At 38.3% G+C, this 25230-nt stretch overlaps 1 protein-coding gene across 8 annotated transcripts in view; it reads left to right on the top strand.

Annotated features, from left to right (window-relative positions):
* EP400 (E1A binding protein p400) overlaps positions 1 to 25230 on the top strand; it is a 63468-nt gene that overhangs the window by 4731 nt on the left and 33507 nt on the right. For 5 of the 8 annotated variants that reach the window (XM_084649311.1, XM_084649314.1, XM_084649308.1 and 2 more), the window contains 21 exons: positions 228 to 338; positions 4314 to 4401; positions 4807 to 4914; positions 5629 to 6017; positions 6340 to 6642; positions 7421 to 7606; positions 9698 to 9838; positions 9949 to 10027; positions 10290 to 10342; positions 11154 to 11211; positions 12405 to 12494; positions 13549 to 13656; positions 14413 to 14606; positions 15174 to 15351; positions 16752 to 16888; positions 17311 to 17480; positions 18327 to 18501; positions 19910 to 20046; positions 21436 to 21622; positions 22775 to 22941; positions 24791 to 24945. In XM_084649311.1, the coding sequence (XP_084505437.1) occupies positions 228 to 338; positions 4314 to 4401; positions 4807 to 4914; positions 5629 to 6017; positions 6340 to 6642; positions 7421 to 7606; positions 9698 to 9838; positions 9949 to 10027; positions 10290 to 10342; positions 11154 to 11211; positions 12405 to 12494; positions 13549 to 13656; positions 14413 to 14606; positions 15174 to 15351; positions 16752 to 16888; positions 17311 to 17480; positions 18327 to 18501; positions 19910 to 20046; positions 21436 to 21622; positions 22775 to 22941; positions 24791 to 24945 (3214 nt within the window). The remainder of the gene's footprint in view (positions 1 to 227; positions 339 to 4313; positions 4402 to 4806; positions 4915 to 5628; positions 6018 to 6339; positions 6643 to 7420; positions 7607 to 9697; positions 9839 to 9948; positions 10028 to 10289; positions 10343 to 11153; positions 11212 to 12404; positions 12495 to 13548; positions 13657 to 14412; positions 14607 to 15173; positions 15352 to 16751; positions 16889 to 17310; positions 17481 to 18326; positions 18502 to 19909; positions 20047 to 21435; positions 21623 to 22774; positions 22942 to 24790; positions 24946 to 25230) is intronic. The other 3 variants (XM_084649313.1, XM_084649312.1, XM_084649315.1) reach the window with 3 other exon arrangements.

Below are 25230 nucleotides of genomic sequence, written 5' to 3'. Positions count from 1 at the left end.
CCTCTCTCACTCTGTTCTGCTATTAAAAATGAAACAGAACTCTTCAAAAATTGTCTATATTCAAACCAAACTGTACTAATGGTCATTTAGTTATAATCCCCTCTTCAGTGAGGTACCATCAGTACAGTGTAAAACAAGTGTGTTGATCAGTTTTAAAAACTTTTAAAAAGAAAATGATTCTCCCTTTTTTTTTGTTTTTTTGTTTTCCCCAAAATATTTTCTCTCAGGTAAAGGTTGTGACAGGAAAGGATGGGCAGACTGGTACTCCTGTTGCTATAGCAACCCAGCTTCCTCCAAATGTTTCTGCTGCTTTTTCATCCCAGCAGCAACCGTTTCAGGTACTTTTCAATGGTTCTAAAATGTAGTCTCATCCCAGATTTTTTTTTCTTCATTCAGATTTGATATTTCTTAGCAGAATTCGTATTTTCCCAAGAGCCCATCCGTTGTCATCTAAAACAAACAAAACCAAAAATAACTTCAAATCTTGAAACGCATGAATGTTTATTGGGTGTTGAGGAAAGTTAAATCTTTCTTGTCTCAAAGTTGCTGGCTTATTTCATCAACTTTCAGCTTGAATGTTTTTCACTTTGGTTTGTTTGTCGTTTGTTTCCCTAAAGCATTTGGTTCATTTGTGCATTCTGCATAGTAGTAGTTTGGATTTCTCTGTCTGTGGCATTGTAACTGTGGATTTCTTCTCAATTTCTTTCTTTTTTCTTGATTGATTGAAGGTTTTTGTATATGCCTGCAGAAGGTATTAGATTTTCCTTGCTTGCTATATAGATTGTATGATGCATTTTTCTACCGAAAAACTTCAAAATGAGTCATCATAAGTACTCCAACTTACCTCACTTTCACTAGATTTATCATGGGTATCAGGTAGAAGAAATAAAAGTGTTTAGAGGGTCCCATTTTAGACAGAAGTTTGTTTTTGGATGGGAGCACACTGAAGAAGGTATCTAAAGAGAGGAATGACATCTATAAACAGAACTAATTATATGGATCTGTGGCGATGCACTTTTAACACAGGCTAGCTTGTGTGTACATCACTACCTTCTACTGGGTATTTCAGACCTACTTCAGTGTACCTGGCTGTTACCCTCTTGCTGTTGGCCCACAAAGGATAAGCCCTAATTCTGTAGTTGAAATATTCTCTTTCAGCTCAAATGTTATGCACTTCTATTTTGGTGAGGAAGATCTTTAACAGCAAATGTACCTGATGGGCTATATATCCTGCCTTACCTTACAACTTGTGCAACCCCACTAACTTCATTCTAGATTGCCCTGGGGCTTTAAGTCAAGACAGTATTATTGTCTGTATTCACAAATATAATTAATTTTATGTAAATTAAAAAAAAATTAAATTGTTTAGCGAAGATGTGTTTGTTTCCAATGCTTTTTAATGTGGCCAGTAATTACATAGGTTTCAAAAGTTTTTGAAAGTCAGTCATATATCATCTTTTGTTCAATCCATTTAAAATATATGCATTTGAAAACATTGTATCAGTTGACTTTGTATAGCACTTGTGGATGTCCGTAAGCTCCGCCCATACTAATGACATCATAGTTTCCATAGGAACTAAGTTACTTCAAAATGAAAATAGCAGACACACTAAAAATATACAAAGTGCTGTGAGTAATATGATTATTCCCAAGCTTTTAGCAGAAAAACGATAGTACGCCTCACATCCTTACATCATCTCTCTCTGTTGCTGTTTATAAAACATAGTAGGTATCTTGATCAGTTCTGTCATTGAATTTGGAGTGTTGTAAGCACAGTAAGTTAAAATTATTATGGTGGACATCCTGCCTGATAACCATATAGTACCCAGAACTTTTCATTATTTTTAAGAAGATTTAGAACAATTTATTTTCTAGTGCCAGTGTTGTACAGTTGCATTTCATATAAAACATAGTGTTTGCTCTCAAAAGCTTATGTTCTAAATTCAGTAAAAATAATGCAAATAAGTTGGAGGCATTCATATACTAAGTGTCAGTCCAGAAACCTGAAACAAATAGACCTGGAAATCGAAGCCAGGAGCAGTAGTAGAAGTCAGGTGAAATAAATGGGTTTTAGAGTGGGCTTTGGAGGAGAAGGGTTGCTTAAGTTGTTGCTCAGAAAGACATTTGGTACAAATAGTGTCTGAGTTGGATATATTAATTAATTCTGTGCAATTCTATGGTTGTATGGAAGGTGTGCATTGTTTATTGTAACACATTATTTGAAATCAGTCATATTGTACACATCTAAATTTATCATACTTTGCCAAACTTAACTGTTTGGGCCAGGTGTCTGCTTCAGACTAAAACTTCTTTGAAAGTTTTTCATATCCAACGTGACGTAACATTATTACGTTTGTTAATGTAAATAAAAGTAGTGAATTAAAAAGGAAACAATGAAGGCAGACAGTTAATCCTTAATCATTTGAGTACCATATTGGATGAGTGCATATGCCATATAGTTTGGGGCAGTGTCCACCGTGCTTGCCTAAAAATTCTTAACTCAGATGAACATCTTAATACCATACACATACCACTGGTGGTCATAAATGTCTATCTGTTAATCCTAGACTTGGACAGGGTCCTCATGTGTGAGGTTGAGCAGAATACATACTACAGTACTTAAGTACAATGGGATGCTATGCATATAAGATGTGTGTGTTAGTTTATACTGTACAATAGGACACTGAAGATTTTTGGACACCTACAATTTATTTCAATATCATTTTGTGTTTACTTTCTTGTGCTTTATTTAAATTGGTATGGCTTTCTATAAAAAGAGGGGAGGAAGGAGAAAGGAGGAATCCCTGAGAGCATTGGAGTTGTGAATAGACTAAATGTACCGTTTGAGAAATTACTGTCTTCAGTATAGATGTATTTAGATATACAAAAGGTATGTTATGATATGTTGTGATAAATCCTTTGGGAAGTGCTTACTATACATTTGCATAGTTTTTGCCACTTTCAACAGCCAGTTGCACTTAGAGAACTACAGAATGGTAAATTAATTCCTTTTTAACGACTAGCATAATTTCCTCTTTTTTTAAAAAAAAAAAAAGAAAAGAAAAAAAGAAAAAGCTGTTAAGAGCTTTCTTTGGGTAACCTTTATTTTTTGCATAGTTAATCTCATAATAGAGTATGTGGTGATAGCATGATTGCTAAAAGTGAAGACCTAATAATCTGGTTTGGAAATTTGCACAAAAGAACTGTGCACCCATAAACTCTCCTAGACTTTAAGCCCTTACCGGCAATGCTGTGGAATAGCTGAGGGCCAAAAGAGCATGCAAATGATCATACAGACAACCTGCTTTACTTCAAAATTTCAATATCCATTTGACTAGCTGTACCATTACGTTCTAGTAGTCAGCTGCTTATGTCTAATAGCAAGCTATAATAACATAAATTTAAGTCTGGGATTCAGAGAAGTGGAGCTGAAATTTACATCTGGGTTGAGATTTTTTTTATTCCACATTTTGATTCTGAGCCATTTTTTGGCCAAGTTAAACAGCTGACTTGTGGAGCTCAATCCTGAGGCATGCCAACCACCAGCTTCTGTTGAAGCCCACAGTAATGTTGATGGCCTCTTGGTAAGCTTAAACTCTCTTCAAGATCCAAATTAACTTCATTCACATGCTTTCCAAATATTTGGCATACAGAATTAAATTAGCCCTGCATACTGAATTTTTAAAAAATAAATAAATAGTCTTTATTATATTTTACCATATTTACTGGTTACTGATACTAGTACTATGCAAGGGCTGTGTCTCCCAATCTGATTTGCCATCTATTTAATTCTGTAGTGAGGTAAAAATATTCAATTTTTGACATGACTATTTTTTTTTAATGCAATAACAGTGTGATGATACATGCACTTGGTTGTAACTTCATTGCAGCGTCAGGCAGATGGCAGGAGGAGAGAGGTCTTGTATAAATGTAAATCCTTAATAGCAAAAGGAACCCAGAAAAATAATGGCCAAGTATATTTTCTTCTCCCACCCCATTTCCTAGTTTTATTAGCACTTTCCTTGAAACTCAAAATTTATAACACACATAACTGATTTCCTCTTTTTAGTTAACATAATTATACTTGAAAGCTGAATGAAGGACTCTCAGGGTCACTTTATATAGCTTTGTTATAGGAGTATTTAAAAATTGCCAGAAGATATTGAACAAGTCTTACTTTTTAGAGTATACAATCATTTTGAAGCGCTAATAATACAAGTAGGTGTTCTTTGGATTAACTGTAACTTCATGTGTTGTTGTAAGGGAAACTGATGAGGTAGCTGAACTTTTATGATTTTTGGTTTTTTTAATAGCAAACGCACACAGGGACTCCAGTAACGGGGACTGTGAATACCATAGAAATTGAAGCTTTTAAGAGACAGCAAGCACTTACTCCAGCAGGTATGTTTGTCTTCAACAATTTAATTTTATTTGGAAGGAATATAGAAGACCCACTACTGCATAATTATTGAAATGTAGCTTTGCCTCACTCTGGCAATTGCTAGATCCTTTGGCCTATTCGTTGTGACTGGTATGGTGCAGTGTGTTCCACTTACAACAAATGGGACTGGATTTGGCAAGTGTAGAAATATCAACAAGTCTGTCATTTGGCTGAGGGAAAGTGAAGTTGGTCACCTTGAAATATAAAGGAACTCTGCCCTTGGAGCATACTCCTCATGAATGCTACACATGTGTAGTGGAGTTGTAGCTTTCTGAGCTGATGTTAAAATCATGTGTAGTACTTTTGCTTTGTAAACTGAACCCATTCCATTATACCATGCCATAAATGGAATTTGAATATCACAGATTCGTCTAAGAGACCACGAATTGAAGTGGGCCGTCATGGGATGGTTTTTCAGCATCCAGGTGTGGCTTCAGGAGTTCCTCTACAACAGCTAATGCCAACGGCACAAGGTACTGTCACCACATGCCAATTGCAAATTAATTTAACAAGGAGATGAAAGTGATGGGACTAGAAACTTCGGCTCCTAGTCTTCTGAGATCCTAGTTCCACCATAGACTTCTCCTTGTAAATTAATTCTTGGTATGCAATGCCTGGTTTGTTTAAGGAGCTGAGTGATGGGCTCCAGTGGTGCATGTGGGCATGGAAGTACGTCACAAGTGCTGGTGCAAAATGGTTAGCTTAGGAGCTCTGGATCTAAACCAAGGGTTTGTGAAAAAAGTAGCTCCTACTTTGCCATATGTGTGATAAATGTTGGTTTTACTTCATTACTGGTGTTAGTTCGCTGACGGTCATTTTTTGTCCAAGTGTGTTAATGTACAGCATCCTCCGTGTATAACATTCAATGAGTTTTGAGCTCCCGCTAACTCATAAATAGTTGAAAAAACAATTAGGAAATCCAGAAGACAATTTAGTAAAGAGAATGCATTTTATTGTAATTGATTCTTATTCAAAAATTGCTAGCTGCATTCCTTTGTTTGATAGATTGTTTACTGTAATGATGATTTATTTTTGTGATTGTGATGTGGTATTTTCAAAGTGATGGTATCTTATCACCAAGTAAGTAACAAGTCAAAATGTGTTCGCTGTCTAACCATTTTCTGGTTAAAGTGGTAAAGAACATTGACACTTAAATTCATCTGTGCTGATTTCCTCTTGCTTTGCAGGTGGAATGCCTCCTACTCCTCAAGCAGTACAGCTCACTGGACAGAAACAAAGCCAGCAACAGTATGACCCATCCAAAGGTCCTCCTGTGCAGAATGCAGCAAGTTTACACACTCCTCCACCTCAACTGCCGGGGAGGCTGCAACCTGCTAACGTCCCAATAACGTCTCTCCCAGCTGCACTGCAGCTTTCACAGCAACAGCCACAGATAGTAGAGTCTCCAGCACAGCCCCAGATTCAGGTGAAGACCCAGCCCCAAAGTGTACCCGTCACTTCTGCTCCACATAGCCAGCTCCCAACACCAGTTCAACAGCAGGTACAGCCAGCACTCCATATACAAGGACAGACCCCAACACAAGTGTCCCAGCCGCAAGCTGCAATACAGCAACAGGTATATAAATATTAATGTTTGCCTAATGTGAAAAGCTTACTCCTAAAACAACTCTTGTTGCAATAACTGGGAGAGAATGACAGCAGTCTGTTCTTATAAATATGTGAAATATGTTAAGTGGCTGAAATTTTTAAACTCTACAAGACAAAATAAACTTATGTAGATGTAGCTTGTTGAGTAAAACAGTAAAGCATTTGTAAAGCATTTTAAATGTAGTATTTCTAGTGGATTAAAGTTAGGTCAGCATTTGGCTGGCTAACATATTCTCCTGTAATGCAGCATTAGGTAATATTTGATTATAAAGTTCCTTATCTCTCCGCAGACTGTGACGCTGACACGACCATCTGCAGATGCTGCCCAAACTTCTCAGCGTCTTACGGCGAATTCATTGCCACCTGTCTCCTCTATTCCACCAGCAGCTCTCTCAGGCACAGCACCGCTTTCTTCATATCCAGTACAGACAAACAGAACTTCTCCAGCAACTAACAAGTCACTGTCTCCTATTGCATCAAAACCCCCAGGCTTAGCCGTAACTACAGCACCTAAAACACAGAGCCCAGCTCAGAATGCAGCGGTGTTACCTCAGGATAGCTCTCAAGACAAGCTTGCTGAGCAAGTAAAACTGGTAAGAATTTTCTTTCGGAACCTAAAGACCGCTAACGTGAAGAAAGGTTACATTGTTGAGCTGTTAATATACACAGGAGAGTTCCAATTTTTATTTCTCACATTTTTGGTTATATTTTATGCAGTTCCAAAGAAGCTAGAGATAAAACTGCTAGTGAAATCAGTCTTCTTTGCTAAATGCATTTTTCTTTTTTGTATTTCCATAATATTGATCACACCTGATCACTCAAGATGTACTGTTGTGGTAAGATAACTTTTCTAAAATTGAGCCAGGTCATTCTGCCTCTTTAACAGGATCCTTGTAGATTTTGTTTCTCCTAATAGCTAAGAAGGATTTGTAGTGAAGTAGTCTTATCCTTTATTATATTTTCCTTATATAGTAAAGCTCTGATTTCAGTAAAAAAGGATAGTTCAGTGTAGTTTTCATAGGTCTTGTAAGTTGTTTGCTGTGCTTTCATATGAAGTGTCTGTCTGTCTTGTGTTACCGAAGGCACTTTGTTGAATACAGTTTGAACTATTGTAATTCTTATTACAACTGAATCTCATTTAGTCTGTTAATTTTGGCACTTCAGTGCTATGTGCAGACTTGATTTGTTTCCCATGGTGTAGCATTAAATTTAAATGTGAAATTTGTTTATGATATTGGGACTTTATAACACTTTTTTTTTTTTATTCAGCTACTATCATAGCTGCAGCTGGACAGAGGCATCTGCCATTGAAATGTATTTGTACATGACATATTTGTGGAGGGATTTTTTGTTGTGTTTTTTTTTTTGTAGGAAAATCAAATCCATCAACGAATAGCAGAGCTGAGGAAGGAAGGCTTGTGGTCTCTGAGACGATTGCCCAAACTCCAGGAGGCCCCGAGACCCAAATCTCACTGGGATTATCTGCTAGAAGAAATGCAATGGATGGCAACTGATTTTGCTCAAGAGAGAAGATGGAAGATGGTTACTGCTAAGAAGGTACTTTGAAATATGTTTTTGAAGAGAAATAACTGGTCTTGCTGTCAGTCATCTTTGGAACAATGTTATTGAAACACGTATTTTGTCTAGTTATAGTAAAATCCTTATGTTTTTAGATGGAAGGGAGTGCCAGGAGTGTAAAGTATTGGCATTTCACCTAAATAACTGGCCTGATTTTTGGAAGTGTTGAGCACCTAGCATCTGCCATTGACTTTAGCGGCAATTGCTGCATTCTCAGCAGTTCTGAAAATCAGACCGCTCATTTAGGTGCATCAGTAAGGATTTAGGATCCTAACGTTAGGCAAGTTTGAAAATTTTGGCCATAGTGCGTGTGTCTCACATCAGCCACGCCCTCCAATCCAAAAATAAATATATAGCACTTTTATTACAAGTAGATATATGTATACTGTTGGGTGGTTAATAGTTTGTTCAGTTCTGATCAACCCATCTCGTAAAAAATATAGCAGAAATTGAAGGAATTCAGAGACAGGCAATGAAAATGAGGCATGAAGAGGTTTCCGTATGAGGAGACTGACAAAACTTTTAATTTAGTTAGGAGATTAATAAGAGGGATCCAGAATGAAGGATATAAAATAATAAATAGTACAGAGTAGATAAATCAGGTACTACTGTTTATCTGTACTCATAATACAAAAGTAAGGGAATAGTCGATTACTGAAAGATAAATTTGAAACTGATACGGAAATGTATTAGTTATATATTTTTTTAAAAGTATGCATTAGCCTTTAGAACATGCTGCCAGAAGATATTGTTGAGTAGAAACATTTAGTAAAAGTTTTGGAAAAAAAACAAAAACAAAGAATTAGACACTTCTGTAGAAGAGAACATCCAAAGTTGTGACCATATGGTAAGTGCTATTTTTTTCTTTTCTCTTTTTAAAGGACTGTAATCCTTAACACCTCAGTACATAAACCAACCACTAAGTGTGTGTCTACACAGCAAAGAAAAACCCAAGCTTTGGGGTCCTCCTACCCGCAGAAGTCTACATGGCAGTGAAACAGCCCCACAGCCCAAGCCCTGTGATCCTGAGTTGGCTGGCACGAGCCAACCGCGAGTTTTTTTTTGCTGTGTTAGATATAACCTCAGTGCCTGGGGATAGGAAGAAACTTCCCATCAGGGCATGTTATTCCATGGTTATTATTGTGTTGATTCTTAAACCTTCCTTTGAAGTATCTAGTACTGGCCTCTTCTGGGGTCAAGAAGTAGGATTATTAAGGACCACTGGTTTAATTCAGTATGTCATTTCCTATTCTGTATTTTAAATTGTTGTGAATTCAGATCCCTTCTCCTTACAGGCGATATCCTAATGCAGTGCACCACTTACCTTGTTGTTCAAAAATTTTAAATTATTTTAGTTTATATTTGAAATACTTATTTCACAAGTTTCAGAGTAGCAGCTGCGTTAATCTGTATCCGCAAAAAGAAAAGGAGTTCTTGTGGCACGTTAGAGACTAACAAATTTATTTGAGCATAAGCTTTCGTGAGCTACAGCATCCTATACAGCAAACAGGGAAAGATTAAGAATGAGCTCTCAAAACTGGATACTCTCATAAAATAACCAACCTTCCACACAAACTTCCTTGTGGCTGGACTTTACAAAAACTAGATAAGCCATTCACAACACACACTTTGCTTCTCTACAAAAGAAAAAGGACACTAGATGCATCCGATGAAGTGAACTGTAGCTCACGAAACTTATGCTCAAATAAATTTGTTAGTCTCTAAGGTGCCACAAGTACTCCTTTTCTTTTTATTTCACAAGGAAATTCTAAAATACATCTTATAAATTATTCCAATAACCTTAGGACTTAGTTTTGCATTAGTAAAGTAGCCTTAATGTAAATAAGACCATAATCTAGTAGACTTTTCTGTCTTTTTTTTTTTCATTTCATACCAGTTACTTTTCTGACAAAGAAAGATTATAGAAATATTGAAGATTAATTACACCATAGGTGCACTGAAACTATGCTACAGTTAACATCTAGTTGATGGGTAAAAAATCTAATTTTAAGAAATGTTCTGATGTATATTTTGAGGAAACCTCATTCAGAATCTAATGTTTTTTATTAGATGGTGAGAACTGTGGCTCGCTACCATGAGGAAAAGAAACTTAATGAAGAGAGAGCCAGAAAAGAGGAACAAAACAAGTTAAGGCGTATTGCTGCCTCAATTGCTAGAGAAATCGAATACTTCTGGTCAAATATTGAACAGGTAAACTGTCCACTTCCTTAAAAAAAAAAAAAATTATTTGTGACTGCCAGATTGTTTTAAAGTCTTGTTAGAGGCTCTAATCACATTTTTGTTGCAATTTTATATATTAGGTTGTTGAAATAAAACTGCAAATTGAATTTCAAGAGAAAAGGAAAAAAGCATTGAATTTAAGGAAAAGTTCAAATAAAGGTAATTGTGTTTCAGTTTATTAAAACTGGAGTATAAATTCATGGGCCACCCTACGGTTTTTACATATTTGCATCCACTTACTCAAGTATGGGGTCTCATCTTTTTGACAGTAGAAATCCAAATTGTGAATCATGGTATTTATTATGTTTTACTGTTAGACTTTACTTATCTTGATGGTTTTTCTCATGGATGCAATTAAATGTTAACATAAGAAACACAAAGTTACTGAAGTGTCTGTTGGATGTCTGTAATAATTTTCCAGGGAAAGATACAAAACCTGCAGAAGACATTTCATTGGAAAAAGAAAGTGAGGTGGTAAGTCTCTTTTTTACTTGTTACTTAGAGTCTCAGATTTATTCTAAATTTTACTGCTTCTTATGAAATATTTAATTTTTTTGTCTGTTTCAAATAAACACACAAACTGACATTAGCTCTTTTAGACTAACACGCAAACTGACACTAAACAGATTTATGGAAGTTTAATGCTGAGTTTTTGGCCTTAAACGATTCATCATTGTGTGCAGGGGGGAAAACACAGTATGTTGTTAGTAGGGTGACCAGATGTCCTAATTTTATAGGGACAGTCCCAATATTTGAAGCTTTGTCTTATATAGGCACCTATAACACCTGTCCTGTCCTGATTTTTCACACTTTCTGTCTGGTCACCCTAGTTGTTAGGAACCATAAACCTTTGACATTTGAATGTTCTGAATTTTTTGTGTGTCTGAGATTGATAATATAATACCTTTTGAAAAGAGAGTTAATGTTTATCCAGGAACCTATAAGGGCTTCAAAGTGGCCATTCTAGTGTTTAGGGATGAAAAAGATGTTTGGACTTTTTTAAAGGGTATATTATTTTCCCAGTCACACATATAGGCTCTGATCCTACAAAGTGATCTCTGCAGCGACCTTTATATCTGCATACAGTCCCATTGACATCAGTGGAATTCAACTCATGTCGATGCCTCTGATTGACTTTGGTCAACTTATTATACAAATATTGGTATGGATAGTTAGATTTAAGGATTAGCTGGATGGAGATTTAGCTTCCTCTTGTCCTATAAGTCTTGTTTATGTATTGGCTTTATATTCCATGGGTTTGAACATTTAAATTATTTAATGCTAGGGTTCGCTGTCATTTGGAAGGAAAAGAAAGGCAAGCACATCCTTGACTGATGAGGAAGGTTAGTCACTTTTTAAAATTCTGTCTACAATGCTTGATGCATTTGTCTTTGGAAGTGTGGGTATGTATTTTATATATTTAAAAACTGAACACTGATTTTCAATCTTGTGATCCAGATACCCTGCATTTTCGCCACATAATTGCCAACCTTATCCACTTCTCGGCAAAGATTAAATAGCAGAGTGAGGGAAGGTGCTTCAGTGACGTTTTATTACCAAGACTTTACTATTGTTACCTATTATACCCAATCCTTCCCTAAATGCCCAAGGAAAGAGATGAATAAACATTTTGTGGTATTGGCTTCTTCCATCGTCTGCTCCTTTTTTGTGGAATTACCAACTGAATTGAGCTATAGTTTTCACTTTAAGAACAAAATAATATTAATAAAGAGACTTTTTTTAGAAGCATGGATGCTGGTATTGCTAGAACTAGGGAGTGGAAGAAAATCTTCTCTTGTGGGTCAGTATATCTGATTATAATTTTCTCCTCCTCCTCCTCCTCTTTCTCACTTCTCCCCAACCTCCTTACTTGTTTTTTACACTGCTTTTTCAGGGGGATTGCTATACAGGATCAGACTAGTGGTTCATCTAGTTTAATATCCTGTTTGACAGCATACAAACTGCTTCAGAGGAAAAACTCCTGCAATTAGCAGTTGTGGGATAACCTGGCCCCAGGGAAAGTTTCCTACTAACACTCAAAAGTTCAAGATTGACTTATGCCCTGAAGCATGAAGGATTCTATCCCTTCCAAACCTCTTTTGTTAAAAAGAAAATATTATTGTAATTTTGGATATTCTTGTTGTTCATATAAATATCTAATCCTTTTTGGAATCCTGCTAAGGTTCTCAGTGATATCCGGTTATAGTGAGATTCAGAGATACCTAAATAGTGACTTGCATAGCTTCTTGAGCTGGTGAGATCTTAAGAACCTGTACTCCTCACTAGATCACAGATACGAAGTAATGGAGATGCTACAATCTACCACTGTCCAAAGTTCAGCAATTACACTGAGACGAGGCTACCTTAATGACCTTTCTCTCTTGCTCAACTCCACTGTGATATCCAGTGCCTTTGACTTGGGAACAATCTCCAAAGCAGGCTTAAACTGGCAGATCTATTATGTATACAGTCATACTCTGTTTTTTTTATACTTGTTTAACTAAGCTGCCTTTATAAATGTGTGTTTCGGTGATAGTTGAAGATGAAGAGGAGACAATTGAAGAGCAGGAGGCTAAAGAAGGAAATATAAACCATCAAGCTGAACTTTCTAACTTAGCCAAAGAAGGTAGGTATGTGGATTGCCTGTGGACACAAGTTTGCTACGTATTGGTGGGGTTTGGAGTAAAATGTGAAAATGTATAGTAGTTACTATATTTGCAAATATGGTAACTGTCAAATGAGTGTTTGTTTTTCTGAATCCATTCAACTTTCAAACCATGTATAGTTTGTATTCCTGTGTGTGTTTTTTGTTGTTTTTAATAGTGGACTGTGATGAATGTTAGTGTTTATGGAGTGGTATGTATAATGATTACCTAATTCTTAAGTAATTTGGTTTGGAAAAGAGTTTGTATAAATGTTTTTATTTAGATGTTGCTCCTATACAAACTCTACACTAAAAGGGTCCCATCCAAATCTCCAAGTGCCCTTGATATACACTGAAAACACAAGAGCATTGGAGATGCAAATTAAAAATTGACTAACATGGCAGCACTTCTCCTTCTTCCCAACTACCATGATCACTGGTCATGTGAGCAATGCTGCTTAAAACCCTACACAGCACTTTCCCATTAGATAGAAATCCCACCAGCCTCAGGTGCCTTGGCTCTTCACCAGTGCCTGCTCAACCAGAATGGCTTTGCAGCAAGGCTGGAAGGCCAGCAGATTTGGTCTATTTCAGATCTTGACAAGCTAAGCATCAGAGGGGAAGGGGCCTTTCCAGAGAATGCTATGCCAGTAACCTCCTCCCTTTTGTAAAACTGGTCAGAGGCAGGTGCATGTTGCTGCTGTGCAAAATACCCCACAGAGATTGCCAGCGTCCTTCAGTTTTGATATCTAACAAGCCTGCTGTTTTAGTGCTGTGATTCTCCTAAGCAGTAACTGATTGTCATATTAGATAGTGGGTTTGCATTGTGGTAAGAACCTACTGGGTTGAGCCAACTGACTTTAAAAACGTAGCTTTGCTTCCATGTGTTAATGATCTTTAAAGTCAATTTCTGAATTGAGTACTGTGTGGATTACAACGTATATCAAAGCATCCTTGGTCATTAAAAAGTAATGTTATTGATAACTGCTGGTTTTTAGTATTAATATCCTTGTATTTGTTCTTCAATAACCTTCAGCTGAATTGCCTTTGGATGACTTAGTAAAGATGTATGAAGGTGCATTTTCAGAGAATTTTCACTGGCCCCAGCCAAAGCCTGACTGCAAAGAGGACACCAGTGAAGAAGGTAAATTTATTTTTATTTTATTTTTGTTAGAAGAAACTGATTGTTCATTGGGCTCATCTTATCAAGATGGTTCATGCTATAGGAGAACAAATATAAAGTAAATCACATCTGAAATTAATAAAAAGTACAGTACTGGTGTCTATGGGATTGTATGAAAGGTGGAATTGTCTTGTGGTTAAAGATCTGGAAAGGTGCTTGGGAACTGTGTGTTATATTCCCGGCACTGCAAAATATTTTCTGTATGATCTTGCACAAAGCATTTAATCTCTGTTTATTAGTTCCCAATGTGTAAAGTGAGGATAATACTTCCTAACCTACCTAACAGGAGTGTTGTGTGGATAAATCCAGTAACATCTGAAGATGGTCAGAAACTATAGTGAGGGTAGCCATAGAAAAGCCTATAAATGAAGTATATACGGTTGCATGCAGAGTGGTTACTTTTCTTATCGTGATGTGTCCTAGATATTATGTGTCACAGCTATCATTGGTCACAGAATTATGCATTCTGGGTTCAGTTTTAGAAAATTGGGAAATGCCAGAGGATTTCTTAGAGGGAGTGTAAAAATGTATTTCTGTGCCAATGGCCCCTACAAACTAGGTAATGTGAGCATTCAGAACATGGTGCTGCACTTAACTTGATTTTCATTTTAGCTTGGCTAAACAGAAGATAATAGAAACAGTGAAAACAATTTAGTAACTTACGTCTGATGTTTTATGTCTGTGTGTAAAATAACCATCAACTTGCATCTTATGTAGAATTGGAAGACCATATAGGAGACCAAGAAAGCCTTCAGAAGGAAGTGGTACTTATCGATTCACTTCTCAGCATTGATCAGCATAAGGGTGTAGAGAGAACAAATGCTGCAAAGAAACACACAAAAGACATAACAGAAGTTGCTGCAGCTGCGGAAGCACTGTTACCTAAAGGGAGTGCTCGTATCTTGACGGCGGTAAAGCTTCTCATTTTCCATTACATCGTGTGTTTGTGCATAAAGATTATTTTTTAAAAGTGTAGCTTTAAAACTGGAAATACTACATAAAGGAATGTCTTTTGTTGTTTGCCTTTTAGCCAGCATAATATTGGATGCAGCCTTGCACCCTGACTTAATGAGGGGAATAGGAATTGAAAGTACTGGGATTCCATTCCCCATTCTTCCAATGACTGGATCTTGGGCTTAGGCAGTTCACTTAATTCCTCATTACTCAGTTTCTCCATCTGTAAAAGTGTATAGCACAACTTCATAGAGAGTGTTGTGAGGCTTGATTAATTATGAGTGGGTCAGGATCTTCTAAAAGGAATGCTAGAAGTAGAAAGCAAGCAGTGTTGCTATTTCCTCAAGAAATTTTGCACCATTTTTAAAATATTTTATTTTTTTAATAATCAATTAATAGTAAAATATCGTCATAATTGTGGAGTTATAGAAGGCAATGTTTGTTTACTTGCTTCCTTGAACTTAATCATACTCTAACCTTTGATCAAAAGCAGCAACATAAATGCATATATTCTTTTGGCACAGGTAAAATATAATACTCCATCTTTATTGTATGGCACTCTCAGAGAGTATCAGAAGATTGGGCTGGACTGGTTAGCGAAGCTATATAAAAAGAATCTCAATGGTATTCTGGCAGATGAGGCTGGGCTTGGCAAAACTGTGCAAGTCATTGCCTTTTTTGCACACCTGGCTAGTAATGAAGGTAAGCTAATTCTGCTGTTTCATGCAACTTTAATTTAAGGTATACCAGCACTACCATTATAAATCACTATTTTGCCTGTTTACAGCTGTCCTGCACATTTCTTGAAACTCTGCCTACAATTGTGGTGATTCCTTTTAAGAATATTGGCAAAAAGCTGGCAGTTTTAGTCACTTCTTGAGTAACTACTAGAAGTGCTGTTCTCAAGCACTCTTAAACTATCTCCTTCTGGTTAAGAAAAATGGTCAAGATACTCAAAATACTCATCGGTGTTTGATAATAAGCTGCATTATGTTATATAAGGGATTGTTGTTTCCTGGCTTCCTCTAAAATCTCTGTGTCTTTGTTTGCTGTGGTTTGCGAGAGGTAGTATTTATCTCCAGAAGCGGTGAAGGGTGAGGTATTTATAAAGCTCTTCTGATGCCTGATTAAAGGTGCTGCAGAGCTGCAAACTATTATCTGCACTTTAATACATATTACCTACAAACCGAAAAGGATGCTAACTTCCCAAAGACTGCATCTGACATGTGCTGACCACGTTCCTCAGATCTGCATGAGTCATTTCTAATGTAGCTGCAGTCTGGGGTTTCAGTTACAATCTGGGGGTTTTTGTTTTAAGAAGTACTGACACGTCCCAGTGAAAACCTGTTGGGTTCATCGGGGGCAGAACTGTATAAGCAGCACACAAGTGTTGTGGCAGCAAAACGCACTATTCAGATACCCTGAAGGTGGCTCAGGTATTAGATTAGATTTGCTGCTGTTGGTAAGTGGGATGAGGAGGGGATAGGAGCCAGCTGCCAGCAACATCAGAAGCTAGTAGCAGAAGCTGACAAATTAATGTACTCTGGACAAAATGTGAGAGAGAGAGAGAAACAGAGATTCAGTCTTACATCATCATCTCTTTGATTCTGTGGGTTCAAATCAGACTTTGGTAGCATATGGGCAAGGACAATTATTTTAGTAAAAACCTGTTTATATTGGAATATGACACTCAGGTGCCTTCGTGTTTTAAGTGGACAGTTTTAGTAGTTGACAGCCCACTGCTCAATCTGCCATTCCCCTGCCTTGGATTTTGGGGGCCAAATTTTTTAAAAATCTCCAGTTTAACAGTATTTTTTTAAAAAATCAATATTGTGTAATGAACAAATGACTCAATTCACTTCTGAGACTCAACCATTGATAGACAATTGCCGTTACAGAACTGCAACCTTGAATTACAGTTTTGTATTCTCTCAGACTAGTTAGCAGTTGATCTTATAGTAGTCCTGTATTGACATTAGTATTGGCTCACACAATGAATTCAGTACGTACAGTTCTTAACTTTAAAAGCAGAAGGGAGAAAATGAGTTTTCAATATTTATCCCATGTCTGTTTTGTCCTCTGCTGTATTTTTCCTCCTGTAGGTAATTGGGGTCCTCATCTTGTTGTTGTACGAAGTTGTAACATACTGAAGTGGGAGCTTGAATTGAAACGTTGGTGCCCTGGATTGAAAATTCTTCTGTACTTTGGCAGCCAAAGAGAACTTAGAGCAAAGAGACAGGTATTCTGTTTTGCAGGGTTTATTTTTAGTGATGAGACTAGATCACTGTTTAGGTACACAGATTTATGCAGCTTGTTCTTGTTGAGATATAACACAAAGTGAACAATGAAATAATGTAATGTGGGCTTCTTGCATTTACCAAGCACTTCTTACCCAAAAGTCTCTTTGAAAATGCAAGTGAAGCAACAGGGTGTTCTAAGTATTGAACAATACGTACAGCACCCTTACTCACTTCTGGACCCCGACTGTAGTTTGAAGACCAGGATTAGCTTATAAATCATTTGGGATGCATTTTTTTAATAGCTGTACAGTGGATAGCATGCAATCATAATCACTGGAATTCTGCCCTTACTTTTCTGTCCTACTAGTATTAACTGTTGGAGATTGTCTGTATGGATCATAATTTATTTTGGTTTTTGTAGGAATGGATGGAACCCAACAGCTTTAATGTATGTATCACTTCGTACAAGCAACTGTTTAAAGGCAACCATGCCTTCATGAAAATGCGATGGAAGTACCTAGTCGTAGATGAAATGCAGCAAATTAAAAACATGACTGAGAAGCACTGGGAGGCACTCTTCCATCTCCGAAGGTGTGGCGCATATCAAAAACTTTTCCTTCGTGTTGCTTTTAGATCAGTTTTTCTGTTAAAAAATTCAAGAATTCTGTTCCAGAATTATGTAGAACTAATTTTTCTATCTGCCCGGGTTCTTACATGGATAGTATGATAGTTGCACACTGTAGAGTTCCTTTTACTTGAGCAGTCAAGGTTCAGAGACCTGCTTAGCGCCAAATGGTAGCAGCTCACGTAGCTCTGTAGCTGCTCTGTTCTGGACCTTGACTTGCTCAAGCAGAAAAATTCCCTACAATTTTTTTTATGCTATGGAAATAAGAAACTAGTTTGGTGGATAACTGCTTTATTTTGGATGCTTCGCTAGTTTTGCATAAAAGCTCCAATGAGTGTGTCAGAAGGCTTAAGTTAATAAAACTTTTTAAAAAAATTCTTTTTATTAAAACACTCAAGCATATAGGAAGCTCTGTAGTTTAATATTACAACTATAAAGATAACTGTCCTAAATGTTAATGTAACACTGATTGATTGGTTTTGTCTTAAATTTCAGATTTTAATAACTAGCATTCTGTCTTAACCATTATGGCTGAGATTTTCAGGGAAACTGATTATTTAGTGAAGATGCAAATATTGTTGGAGGCAATGTTTAGGGAAAATGTAGAGTTTTTATTTTTGTGTTAATTTGGTTTATTGTGGATACTTAGTGGTGTTGTATGCTATGGGGTTGCTGTTTTTCTTTTTTTAAAAAATTGTGTTTTAAGTTTTTGTCAGATACCCAGGGAGTTCAGATAAGTGTCTCATTATTTTATTTAAAACTACTTAATTGTTAAACCTCATTACTGAGTTTCTTTTTCTTATTGTTCACAGCCAGCATCGTTTGCTCCTGATAGACACTCCTTTGCATAACACTTTGATGGAGTTGTGGACCATGGTGCATTTTCTAATTCCAGGAATTTCCAGATCTTATCTAGATTTCCCAGTGAAGGCAGCCAATGAGGAGAATCAGGATTATTGCCATAAACTTGTTATAAGATTACACAGAGTATGTCACTTAATTTTTTTCTCATTTTTACGTCAGTATCCAAACACAGTTGACTCAGGAGGGTTCAGATTGATGAATTCTCTGCCTTTTCTTAACATTTGGATCAGCTGATACAGGAACTCCTTCTATAAGCATTGTGTTATACATTGATCAGAGCATTGTGTCTTATGTGGAACACTGGGCCTAAAGTATGGAGCCCAGAATTTATGCAGCAGGGATCTTCCCAAGCCATCTGCCCCTGGGAATCCAGTACAATCATTAGTAAAACCTTAAGAAAGATTTGCATGTTCAGTTTGGCTGTTTATATGGTGTGCACAAATTTTCAATGTGTGCCACAGAATTTTATACTGATAGAAGGGCATTTTAGAAATTGTTGGGGGAGAAACTGGAAGTGTCTGCTAAAATGATAATCACTGAAATAATTATCAGTCTTTAGCATCTCTTTACTATGAATACAAGCAGTTCACACCTCTCTCAAAGCTGCCATTTCAGACTTGGGGGAGGGTTGACTTACATTCTTTTTCCAGCTTGTAGGGTGGGTTTTGATTTGTGTGGGTTTCCCCACGGCCAATAAGGGCTAAAATTGTCTTTAACAAAAAGCAAAAGAAAACCGAAAGCTTAGATTTCGGAGCACCTTTATGCAGAAATTATAAAAACCAACAAGCAGCAGTTTTGCGGCCAGTTTTGTAGCAGCGTAATCGCGTTATACACAAGTGCCTGCATAACTGCTGCTTGTGTGTGCATTATATCTGGTAATCTTAGCTTCAAGTTGTCAAAGTATCTTTAATGTGAGGGAAGATTATTTAATTTATTATGAATTAGCGAGCAGATCGAGGGACGTGATCGTCCCCCTCTATTCGACATTGGTGAGGCCTCATCTGGAGTACTGTGTCCAGTTTTGGGCCCCACACTACAAGAAGGATGTGGATAAATTGGAAAGAGTCCAGCGAAGGGCAACAAAAATGATTAGGGGTCTGGAACACATGACTTATGAGGAGAGGCTGAGGGAACTGGGATTGTTTAGTCTGCAGAAGAGAAGAATGAGGGGGGATTTGATAGCTGCTTTCAACTACCTGAGAGGTAGTTCCAGAGAGGATGGTTCTAGACTATTCTCAGTGTTGGAAGAGGACAGGACAAGGAGTAATGGTCTCAAGTTGCAGTGGGGGAGGTTTAGGTTGGATATTAGGAAAAACTTTTTCACCACCCTCCTAGTGAAACACTGGAATGCGTTGCCTAGGGAGGTGGCGGAATCTCCTTCCTTAGAAGTTTTTAAGGTCAGGCTTGACAAAGCCCTGGCTGGGATGATTTAATTGGGTATGGGTCCTGCTTTTGAGCAGGGGGTTGGACTAGATGACCTCCTGAGGTCCCTTCCAACCCTGATATTCTATGATTCTATGAAATTTTTCAGATGATTCAACCATTTATTTTGCGAAGATCAAAGAGAGATGTTGAAAAGCAACTAACAAAAAAATATGAACATGTGCTAAAGTGTCGTCTGTCTAACCGGCAAAAGGCTATGTATGAAGATGTCATATTGCAGCCAGGGTAAGTAATTCAAATAGCAAAGTGAAAAAATCTTATGATTCTACTCTTTGGATAAGGAGATTTAAAAAACTACTTAAGTCCTGGGTGGTTGCATTTAATATTTTTCCTAACCTTTTCGTGACCAAAGAATATGACATAACTACCCTGAAACTTCTAACATTAGAGCCAAATAATATGATGGGCTTTGAAAAAAGCAACCAGTTACTTCTGGAAGCCTAAAATCAAGTTATCATGGTCAATTAAAAGCTGTTTTGGAATAATTTTTATCCTCTGTGGGTGCTTCTTCAAACCACAAAGCCACCAGAGTTCAACAGAACAGTCAGTTGCTACTCATGGGATGTCCAGGAGTGAAACGATAGGAATAGTGGTGTGGGTAAGGATGCTGCTGACTGACAGAGTTGTGGGGTGGAGAACCTGTCTGTTTAGACCAGGGGTGGGCAAACTTTTTGGCCCGAGGGCCACATCTGGTTATAGAAATTGTATGGCAGGTCATGAATGCTCACGAAATTGGGGCTGGGGTGCAGGAGGAGGTGAGGGCTCTGGCTGCGGATGTGGGCTCCAGGGTGGGGCCGGAAATGAGGAGTTCAGGGTGCAGGAGGGGGCTCTGGCTGGGGGTGCGGGCTGTGGCGTGGGGCTGGGAATGAGGAGTTTGGGGTGCAGGAGGGTGTGCCAGGGCAGGAGAGGGATTAGGGCTGGGTCAGGGGGTTGGGGCACGAGGGGGTGGCTCAGGGGTGCAGGCTCTGGGTGGCGCTTACCTCAAGTGGCTCCCAGAAGCAGTGGCACGTCCCCGCTCTGTGTCCTATGTGGAGGTGCGGCCAGGTGTCTCTACTGCACGCTGCCCCGTCTGCACATGCTGCCCCTGCAGCTCCCTTTGGCTGTGGTTCCCGGCCAATGGGAGTTGCTTGGGGTGGGGGCAGCGTATGGAGCGGAGCCCCCTGGCTGCCCTGCGCATAGGAGCCAGGGCGGGGAGAGGCATGCCGCTACTTCCAGGAGCCACGCGGAGCGGTCCCCAACCCTGCTCCCCGGCGGGAGCGCCGGAGCCAGGCAAACTTCAGACCCCACTCCCCAGCAGGAGCTCGAGGGCCAGATTAAAATGTCTGGCGGGCCGGATGCTGCCCGTGGTTTAGACTGTTTTTGACTTTAGGCAGTGTCCTTGGTTCCTCAGTTTCATAATTCCAAATGCACATTTACATATTTTGAAATGATATTGTGTTACACTAAATACTCCTGGAACATCTCTCCATTTAAAACCTAAGTATATATTAAGATTGCTATTTAACACATTACACTTCAAATTCTAGCCCTATGAGTTCAATGCCATCTGTTTCAGGCTTTATAAAAACTATGCTTAAACTGAGAAATTTTAAATTATTTTTTTTTATTTGATAGAACCCAGGAAGCTCTTAAAAGTGGACATTTTGTCAGTGTCCTTTACGTTCTCATGCAGCTGCAAAGGATTTGTAATCACCCTGACCTGATAAATCCCAGGCTTTCCAGTTCCTCATATGTATCAGAGGCACTAGAATACGGAACTGCTTCTTTGGTTCTAAAAGCACTAGAGCGGGATATTTGGAAGGTGAGTGGAAAAGTGAACTGTTTAAAAATTGTCTTTGCAGAATGTTGGTGTTTAGTGAACACAGCATCAGTCTCTCATTCACGGGACTGTGCTACAAGCCCAACTGTAGATTATAAGTGGGATGAATTTGCTATTGGGAGTCCACCACCTAACTGAACACGTTACTACATTTTTCTTTCTCCCTGCAGTATGAGTTTTAAGAAATGGTCGAGTAATAAGTTTGCATTCGTGTTCCAGCTGTCCGAAGAGAAATTGGCTTAATTTTGCATTACTGTTATGTATTTTTTTGTCTTCAGGAGCTTTCCTATGCCCCAAAAAACACTCTTCAATGAGAAGAAAATCTGGATAGGCTGTAGCAGTATATTTAATTACAGGGTTCCAATTAATTTTCCTGCTTTCAGGATTTATAATTGCCTGGGGATAGTATGGGATAGCAGGGGACACTGTGACTTTCTTTTTTAATACCAGGGTGAGAACTTTCTGATTCTTTGCACTATTGTTCTTGTGTTAGCACTGGTGATGCTTGGGATGGCTTATTGCCAAAGTAGTAGTGTCGCTCTAGACGAGCAAGGGAAAACAACCTCTTCACCTTAAGAAAGCAGGCTAAAAGTCGAAGGCATGGTCCCTTTGGATAGGTTTGTTGCTGTCTTTAGTGCGTATGTACTATGCCTACGTAATGATGGGCATGTTAAAAAGACAGTTGAACCTTTTTTCCACACTCTTAAAAATCTGTGTATGCCCTGTATTTATATTTACAAACTGTATTTGCTGGTATTTTGCTCAGTTGATGATATTTGAAATACCAGGAAAACTGCAACTTAGGTAAAACAGAGTCCTGATTTCCCTAACTCTTCTCAGTTTAATTCCTCTCCTAGCCAATTTAATACTAAAGATGGGACTGTCAACTGTAGTTACGGCCAAAAAAATACCTGGAGATTTGGCATTTTCAGTTTAACTTTTATTAGTTTAAAAAAAAATCCTGATTTTCCCACCCCCCGTTGAAATGTATGCTGTAAATGAGAAAAGCCAGCAATATTAGTTTCACTTTAAACAGCCAAAAGGTGAGAGTCTAATTTTTCTGTGTCATTTATGTTGAACTTTATTATTTTTATGTGCTGACTTGTAAACCTTATTGTTTTACAATAACCCTAGGATACAGACATGTGTCTTTTTGATCTGATTGGGGTAGAAAATAAAATGACTCACTATGAAGCACAAGTGCTGCCAAAACAAAAGGTGACCAGAAAGCTTATTGAAGAGATTTACAGCTCCCCTCATCATCCAGCCAGACCCCACCCCGTGAAGCTCAAACCAAGCAGGTACACCCAACTTCATATGAAAATGCTATTGCTTTGAGCTAGAATATTTAAAAAGGAATGCAGTTCATCTTAAACTTGTCAGAAGTCATCTGTCACTGAGTTCTACCTGTATCTAGTTTATAGGTTCATTGTATTTTCAAAATGTTTCTCCATGAAACTGAATGTTAGATTTAAAGATCCCTTCTGGTAATGCATTACATTCGTCAGACCACATCATACTCTGTATTTTGTTAGTATTGTATGGCACACTTTCAGCTCGTTTGCCCTCAAAACTAGATTTTGGTTTAGTAAAGCGTGCTATAAACTGATAATGGGGGTTAGTTGAGCAGACTCGGGCTCTAGATCAACAACAAAACATCATTATGACATGATGCACTTTCATGACAGGCACGTTGTATGGAGCTGCTTTGTGAAACACAAGACACAGGCTACGTCTGTGCTGTGCTGCAGTGTTGACTGTGGAGATGTGAATGGCAGAGGGCATCAAAATGTTGCAACCTAACTGCCTTGTGTGGGTGCTGCTGGCGCAACTAAAAGGTACCTAGTTTGCGTTAACATATGTTAACGCCAGGTAGGTACGTTTTACTGTGTGCCAGCAGCATCCACGTGAGGCAGTTAGAGCACAACATTTTAGTGCTTTCTGCAGTTCACACTCCCATAGTCCGCACTGCAGCACAGTGTAGACAAGCCACGAAATCCACTTTGAGTCAATCTCTAGGCTTGCTGAATTTTTACTTTGGCTAGTGTGGTGTTATGGTTCACACTAATATAGAAGTAAATCGTCTTTGGGTCTAGGAATCCGAAAATACTGAAAGCAAATCTTGCAGAATTAGTGAATATTTTGCAGGTAGTTCTTCAGACATTTATCTGTGTCTGCAATAGCATAGGAACAAACAGTGGTATGCTTTCTAACAGTATTTCTCTTGTAAGGAACCAATGTACTGAAGAATCTGGAGGTTGTAGAGATTTTTTTTCTAGAGATGCCATAGGGGGGTGCCCCACTTCCCTTTGAAAATTCTGAGGACCTCCTTCTTTTTCCTGCTTTCTGCCTCGATTCTTGCAGCCCATCGTAGTAGTTTTAATTCTTCTGCATGTGTACTACACAAGTATATGCTGGAATCTATCACTTGGTGTTGTGGTGAAAGAAATGTGGCAATTCATCCCCTTGGGGCTTAGTGTACAGATTTTGCAGCACTTCTGCATACATGTAGATTTTCTAGTATGTAATAACAAGACTTGCAAACTTTATCAGATATCTGCCAGCCAGAGTCTGGTATTAAATATGATTAGATAAGAGACTGATCAGTGAAGGCAGAAGTGGGATGCTGGAATTTCTACCAGTGTTGAGTCCTATTCAGATGCTCCCTTGTAGACGCAAACATCTGCAAAGGAGAAGGAACTTTCCTTCTTGTCTTCCTTCCTTCTCCTTAGCTGGGTCGAGTGGCCGGATATCTTTGCTCCGCTCCTCCTTATGGCTTCTCCTTTCCTCATACAACTCCACACCTATGTGTTACAAGTCATAGCTTTTCCAAGCAACAGTGTCAGCGATTTTTAGTTGGTTTCACTGCTGTCCACAAGGGTTTTGAAGAGTAGTTCATGAAGCCAATCCGCTTCTTTTTCAGTGTCATGCTGTTGCTGCTCTTGGAAAAGCTGTGAGCAGCAGCCGAGGCAATGAAGCTGTTGGTCTGCAGATTCAAGAAATCAGCATTGCGTCAGTTGAAATTTGTTTTTTTTTAAAGGAAAGCTTAAATTTAGCAGGCACAGGTGGGCTTGGTCTCCCTGTTCCCCTGGGAAAGTTGAGTGGGTTAATCATTTTCTCTTAAGCTTTTATTTTGCATGTACTTTGCAGGTTGTTTCAGCCAGTTCAGTATGGGCAGAAGCCTGAGGGCAGGACTGTAGTTTTTCCAAGTGCTCAAGTACAGCGGACAGTGACCACAGCAACAGTAACTCAGCAGGGACAAGGGCGAGGAAGGTCACCCATTGCTACAGTATCTGCAAATCAAGGTAAGAAAGGTATTGCGACCTGAGTTAGTTAAGCCTCTGAATATACTGACATATGCTAGTTTGTTAATAGAACTCTTCTTTCCTCTAGCTTGATGATCTAGATTGCTAATGGCTTTTAAAAAAATAAAATAAAAACAAGCTAATAGCCAGTACATTTCCTCCACTAGTTGCTACAGTGTGACCTACCATTGTAGTGCAAAGCTAATCCGGTGTAGCCGAACTGATAATGCATGAAATATAGTGGGACACAATTGGTATTTAAACCCCCAACTGTATATAATGTTC

This window comes from Lepidochelys olivacea (assembly GCF_965140295.1).
Source record: "Lepidochelys olivacea isolate rLepOli2 genome assembly, chromosome: 15".
Taxonomy (NCBI): Eukaryota; Metazoa; Chordata; order Testudines; family Cheloniidae; genus Lepidochelys; species Lepidochelys olivacea.
This window is presented reverse-complemented; position numbering and strand designations above follow the sequence as displayed.